The 6,913-nt window shown below is 48.5% G+C and overlaps 1 protein-coding gene across 1 annotated transcript in view; it reads right to left on the bottom strand.

Moving 5' to 3' along the window:
- Positions 1-2,356: 2,356 nt before the first annotated feature.
- The window catches only part of Rimkla (ribosomal modification protein rimK like family member A), a 26,621-nt gene continuing 22,064 nt past the window's right edge, over positions 2,357-6,913 (bottom strand). The window contains exon 5 of the mRNA XM_005353335.3: positions 2,357-5,805. Within this exon, the coding sequence (XP_005353392.1) occupies positions 5,351-5,805 (455 nt within the window). The 3' untranslated portion in view covers positions 2,357-5,350. The remainder of the gene's footprint in view (positions 5,806-6,913) is intronic.

The following is a 6,913-nucleotide window of genomic DNA, read 5'->3' as shown; positions in this document are numbered from 1 at the left end:
AATGGTTGCTATGGCGTTAACCTAGTCAGTGCAGGGAGAATGAGGTGTGTCGCCTTGAGAGATGGCATTTAGGTTCCCCTGGGAGAGGGAGCTATGTTGAAGACAATGCCTTTTAAAGCCACCAGTTTAAGGTGAAACGGTGACTGGGATCAAGGTAAGAGAAAGAATGGCTGCATTCAGGAGCACGAACTTGTTCCGGGAAGCAGACACAAATACCACGTGGAAGAAGGGTCCTGGAGATTCCCCTGCGGTCTGTGAGAAGGATGTTCTGTGTGGTCACACCTGTGCTGCTGCAGTCTCTGCTGCCCTCTCACGCACCACACACACACACACACACACACACGGGCATGTACACTCTGTGAATTGTTGCTGTGTGTAGCAGAGCAGGGAATGAAACTTTTTGCCTTAATGGATAGTGTGGGGACAACACCAGTGTTTAGAAAGAGGTAGCAGGGGTTTGGGGCCAGCAGGTGCTGCCAAAACACGATTCCTTTAGAACCCTCAGAAATTCAGGGGCTCAGTTACCAGACCCACCTGGTTCTCAAGGGGTAGCTGCCCACTGACATTGAGCTTCATGGGGAAGAATCTCTACTGTGTGTCTGATTGTAGAGGTGATGCAAACAGAAGGGGCGGGGACTTTTGACATTGTTGTCTGCAACTGGAGCGTGTGTTACAGGATTCCCCCTCAGCTGAGCCTGAAGCTTGATCTCCAGGACTCCAGCAGCACAAAACATCAGTCAAGCTGGGACACAGGAGGCCCTCTGTCAGCTTGACCTGAACTTCCCCCCTCCATCGCATTTCCAAGTGAAGCAAACCCTCTCCACTGGTCTGTGAAGGGCCCACCCACACATCCACAGGAGTGCTGAGGCCCGGGCAGCTGGCTCACTGACATCACGGTGCTTGACCAGCTCTTCTGAACGGAAAGGGTAGAGGGTGGGTTGGCAGACAGCGCTAGCCAGGTGGAGGAAGACTCTCCTGTGGCAGTATGCTAGGTCTAGCCTTGGGTTCCTGGCTTCTGGAACTCAGATCCACTTCCACAAGATGGGGAACATACTCGTCTCCAACCTGGCTCTCTGGTGCGCCTTTCTAATGTTACACTGGAGTCTGAGAGGTTACAGAGGTTACCGAATGGGGATGGAAAGCTAGTTTTGTGGTGGCCCTAAGTGTTGCCGGCATAGGAAAAGCATCTTTAGGAGGAAATGGGAAAGCTCAGAAGGGAGTTCAGACTGAGCTGCGCAAACCTTAGGAGAGGAGGTGCCAGGGTTCACAGATTTGCAACAGTCACTGGCTTTGTTGGAGGAAAGGGTTAGAACAGTCTGTCTTCAGGATGCTCCCTTAGGGAAAAACTTTCTGTGGTGTTTTGAATGAGTTCTCCCTCCATAAGTCTCGGCATTAACACCCTTGGTCCTCTGTTGGTGGCTCTTTGGGGAGGCTTGGGCAGTGTGGCCTTGTTGAAGGAAGTGTGTCACTGGGGGTGGTTTTGAGGATTCATTTTGATACAATCTCTCCATTTCCTGTTTGCAGTTCAAGATTTCTCATCTGTTCCTGCCACCAAGCTGGTGCTTGTTGTCACCCTGCCCTGCTGTGATGGCCCCGCTGGAACCACATAAACTCTTACCTCTGTAAGCTGCTTTGGTCATGATGTTTTATCTTAGCAGCATAAAAGTAACTAAGGCATTTCTTAACGCAATTATCCGTATGAACCTTGAGTTCCTAAGCCAACAGCAACATCAGGGATTTTTTTCAACAACCCTTCTTTTTTATATTTTAATTTTTTGTGTGTATGGGTATTTTGTCTGTATGTGTGTGTGTGTGTGTGCCATGTGTGTGCCTAGTGCCTGCAGAGGCCAGAAGGGGGTGTCGGATCCCCTGGAACTGGAGTTATAGTTGTGTGTGTGTGTGTGTGTGTGTGTGTGTGTGTGTGTGTGTGCTGGGAATCGAACCTGGGTCCTCTGGAAGACCAGCCAGTGCTCTTAACTACCAAGCTATCTCTCCAGTCACACCACCAGGATTTCTATCAGGATTTAAGAACATGAACTCTGAGAGCAGTGACAAGTACACGGTATTCTGGAACTTGGTTGGTCCTAGAACCCAGTCTGTCTCCCAAATTAGCTGCTTCCATCTTTCCTATATTTGCAGGGTGTCCATTTCCCCTTCTTTTCCCTATAGAGCTCCAAGTGATCCCGATTTCCTCCACACCCTGGCCTGTCTGGCCCGAGAATGCCCAGGTGGGAGTGCTGAGCCAGCAACACTGATGGCCCAGGATTCACTTAGGCCGTTTCTCACATTCTAAAGACCCAAGGTCTCCAGCCCACCTTTCGCTCGCCCTGTGCACACTCAGAGAAGACAACTGAAGACGTTTTTCCCAAAGTGCAGAATCGTGTATATTCCAAGTGACTGCACTATTAACATTCAAGTTTTGACCAGTTTCAAGATGTTGCTACCAGACAGTGGGAAGACCATATACACACCCCGAATCTGTGTTACAGTGGAAGACTTGGTGTTGGTATACATGAGTCAAGGGTTTCAGGTTAGACAGGATACATCCAGGTTCTCAGGCTATCAGGTTGTCAAGTACCTCTGGCTAGAAGGCCTCTAAGAAGCTGCACTCTTTCTGGGCCCATACTACTGTTGAGTTGGCTAATGTCAAGAATTTAAGTCTCTTCATCTTTTAGCTCGCAGAGGAGTGATAAGAAACATAAAGCTACGTGTAGGAGGTGTCTGTCCCCACCTCCCACACATGCACAGCTGTGCTTGTTAACTCACTCCAACCTCAGAGTGCCCCAAGAGGTAATGTAAGAGGCCGTTTCCCCTGTCTGCAGAGAGGAACTACGGAGACAGAGCTCAGGTGGTCAGCTGTGATGGCAGAACCAGAACCAGACTCTGGTTCTGCTTCCCCATGTTCTTTTTTTTTTTTTGGTTTTTCGAGACAGGGTTTCTCTGTGGCTTTGGAGCCTGTCCTGGAACTAGCTCTGTAGACCAGGCTAGTCTTGAACTCACAGAGATCCACCTGCCTCTGCCTCCCGAGTGCTGGGATTAAAGGCGTGCGCCACCACCGCCCGGCTTCCCCATGTTTTTTACAGCAAGGGTAGGCAGCTGTGGCAAGAATGGCTGGGCCACCGAGCTGAGACTCAAATAATTGTCCATGGCCAGCTGTGGGATGGACATCCTGGACCAGGGCTAGGATCCAGGTGAGTCAGCTCCCTCTGCCTCTAGGCAGGGTTAGTTGGGGCAATGACACCAATGACAGACATCTCTCCCAGCTGGGAAACGGGCCTCCTTTGGCAAAGGAATCTGGGAACAGTCTGAGCCCTTCTGCCAGGGCCTTAGTGGACTCAGACCAATGAGAGGAGTCTCGCACTAGGTAGTGGCCATGCATGAGTGTGGCTTCCAAGGGGCCAACACTTGGCTCACATCTGACCACTTCCTGCAGCAAGAGAACATAATTAGCCTTCTTCTAAAGCCATCTTGAGCCCTGAGTGGTAAGAGGATGATATGGTTCTTAGTCTACAAGGGTGAAGTGTTATCGGTTTTCAACCATACACATTACGCGGGTTTTAGTTCAGTGGCATATATCCAGGGGTGAGACTGCATAGACAGGACGGCTGTGAGGTGGGGCCTCTCTATGGCATGGCACCGCAATTTTCATTTGTACGACTGTTGCTTGGTGAAATCTGGTGTTAACTACCCTATTTTAAAGGCCAATTTCTATTTAAATGTGTTGTGGAAAAAAATGTTAGTTTTGACTACACACACTTTACACTTAGAGTAAGTCTAGGAATAGTGTGCCTGCACTTACTCTCGGGTGGTGCTACCTTCAAAGTAGATGCCTTAAGGAAAGTGTGTTTATTCCGGTGTAGTAGACCCAACTTGCATTTCTACAACTGTCTTTGGAAACTGTCAGCTTATATGTTTCCTCAAAGTGGGCAAATCTTTGTCCTTTATGGGTAGGTCTAAAATATTTAATAGCCAAAAAGCATTTTATCTGGCAAATGCAATGGGTGGTGAGACCTGGCACTGCCTTGGCAGGTAGCAGGAGTAGGGGGAGGGTAAAAGAAACTAAACAAGGCCCATTGATAGTTATGAGGCCTCATTCCTTTGATGGCTTCTGAGGTCATCCCAAATGGGAATCCTCAATATTCTTGGCACCTGCAATAGAGGCTCAAAAGGGCGGCCTCCCAGGTAACTGCAGTGAGGTGAGACCCGGATGCACCTGTTCAGGTGCATTTGGTCGCTGCTTGTCTTCCGTTAGACTTCCTATAAGCAGGAATACAAAACTCCACCTCCACAATTTCTCCCAAGAGAAAGATCTCATCTACTGCTTGAAGAGTTGAAATGGGAAGCATTTGGTATCATGTCTACAATAGCCCCGCTCACCCCTCCACAAATACCAGCGTCTCCCCAGTTTGGAAAAAAGGGTAAGAATGGGTTCCTGGAGTCTAGGTAAGAGCAGAACATCCAGAAGGCGGGGGAGAGGGAATAGTCATTGTCCAGTAGCTTTCTGTAGTAAAATCCCACTGGTTTCCAGATGACGAGTGAGCAAAGTCCATTGAAAAGAAAAGTCCGTAGCGCTGGGTTCTGGTGCACAAGAAACAAACTGTGTGGCCATAGCTCATCCAGATGCATTTCCAGTTGAGGCCAAAGGCAGCAAAGGTGCATGAAGCTGCTAGAGCTGGCATTCGGTGAAGCAGGGGTATGAAGTCTGAGTGACAAAGCCATCTGTAGAAACGTCCTGTTACAAAGCAGGACACATGCCAACCGATGAGGTCAAAGAACGTTCCACCTCACCTTGGGAAAGCGCTTCGGTGAGTCGGCTGGCGAGGAGCTCCTGAGTGCTGGAGGAGTGTGGTAAGATGGACAGGGGTGGGGGAGCAGAGACACCCTCTAATCGCATTCTCTGAGCATCCCGCCTGCCTGCACATGCCTCCATCTCCTGGATGCACGTGAGAACTGTTTCCGGGAGCCAAGCTCATGCCTGCTGCTGCTAGGGCTGGGACAGCAGCAGCAGAGTAAGAACCTTAAAGATGGTATACCACTCCGGCCAAGTGCTCGCAGTAGACATTGGTCTCGGGTAGACCATTTGGGATGTTGTTCTTAGTAACTATTTTTTTATATATATATATGAGTCTTCATAAAAACCACAAAGCTAGGCTATTTGTTCAAACCGTTGTTAGAAAGAATGCTGAGTGCCTAGACAGGATTTTCTAGTTTCTGTGCAAATGAAATCTCATTAGTCCAGATCTTACTCACTGGACACTACTCAGGGAAGCAGGAGGATTTGGTTTAAATGCTGCCAAAAAAAAAAAAAAAAAAAAAAGCAGGGATTCACTGGCGTTCTGAAGCAATTCTGTTAATGTTGTAACCAGGCTCGGGCAACATGGGGAGGTGGGACCCCCATTGTTTTTGCTGAGGAATCCCGGACCTCTCCCAGTTCAGGCTCACTCTCACTAGAGGTAGACCCATTATTGATGGTATAGACATTCTCAACTCCCTGAGCCGGAGCACAGCCATTTGACTCATTCTTTTCCCTGGGACTTGACAGTCCGGGGAGGATGGCCATCTTCCCCGTCTGCCTGTTGGGCAGCAAGGACATGGCATAGTCTGCAATGATCGCCCCCACATCTAAGTTGCAGGCCTGGTCGAAGGCTAGGAAGCCGACATTGGCGTTGGCCTCACACACCGTGAAGGAGCCGTCATCCATAATGAGAAGGTCAATACCACAGAAATCCATGCCCAGGATGTTGGATACCTGGATAGCCAGCTGCTTGCCTTGCTCTGTCAGTGGGCACTTGACGCCCACACCACCTGGGGAGAAAGCACAGCAATGCGAAGGTGACAAATGCCACACTCGCTGATGACCCTTGGAGAGAGAGGAGACCGGTGACGGAGGGCTAGCGACACAAGTACTTCTATTCAGTGCCACTTAAAATTTTAGAACGTTGGGGCTGGAGAGATGGCTCAGTGGTTAAGAGCACTGACTGAGCTCCCAGAGGACTCTAGTTTGATTCCCAGCACCCATTTCAGGTGGTTCACAGCTACCTATAACTCCAGGGACTCCAATGTCTTCTTTTGGTCCCCATGGGCACCCACATACATAAAAATTAAAAGTAAATATTAGAAAATCACAGTGCCTGATACACAGTGTGTATTCAATAAATGGCTGTTAGGGAAATGAAAAATTATAATCTACCTTTCATATAGTAGATAGGAACAACATACTTTATAATCATTAGTAACGCTGGGCTGAGCATCAGTGTCAGGACGCCTATCCGGCATGTGTAAGGCTCTGGGTTCAACCCCCAATACCAGAAAAAGGAATATAATAAATAGTAATAATAATAATAAACTATCAACCTGGGGTTTTCGCACATCACGTGTATCCACACATACAAGGATCCACATGCAGCTCTGCACATGCCTGTGTGGTCAGAGTATCTCACAGTTTCTGGGCCATGTGCTAGCCCCAGGCAAGAACTGATTCATAATATGTTGTCCCACTGAAGATGAGATTGGGTGCTTGGGGACTTCTAGTCAAGCGAGACCCAACCAGCAAATGAGCCCCTTTACTGGGCAGTCAATGAACTTGGGGCATGCATCTGCTGAGTCAGGAAAAAAAAAACATAGGGCTTTTCTTTTTCTGCTTTCTTTTTCCAAATTACCAACACAAATTCATTCACCAAGGTTGACCATAGTTTTGAGATAGGGACGAGGACGTTGTTATGTCCCTCTTGTTATTGTCTCTGTTCCCGCGATAGAGAACGAGCTTTCCGAGAAGGCTAAAGGGATGGGCTTCTGCACTCAGCCAGAATAAAAACTGCAGCTCTCTGGCAGCTTTGTGCATGAGAAGAGAAGAAAATCTTCAATTAAAATGTGAGAGCAAATACAAGGTCCTCCTGACTGCAGCCTTGCTTCA

The sequence above is a fragment of the Microtus ochrogaster genome, chromosome 10 (genome assembly GCF_000317375.1).
Source record: "Microtus ochrogaster isolate Prairie Vole_2 chromosome 10, MicOch1.0, whole genome shotgun sequence".
Lineage (NCBI taxonomy): Eukaryota > Metazoa > Chordata > Mammalia > Rodentia > Cricetidae > Microtus > Microtus ochrogaster.
Note: the sequence above shows the minus strand (reverse complement) of the source record. Positions and strands in the feature narration are given on the sequence as shown.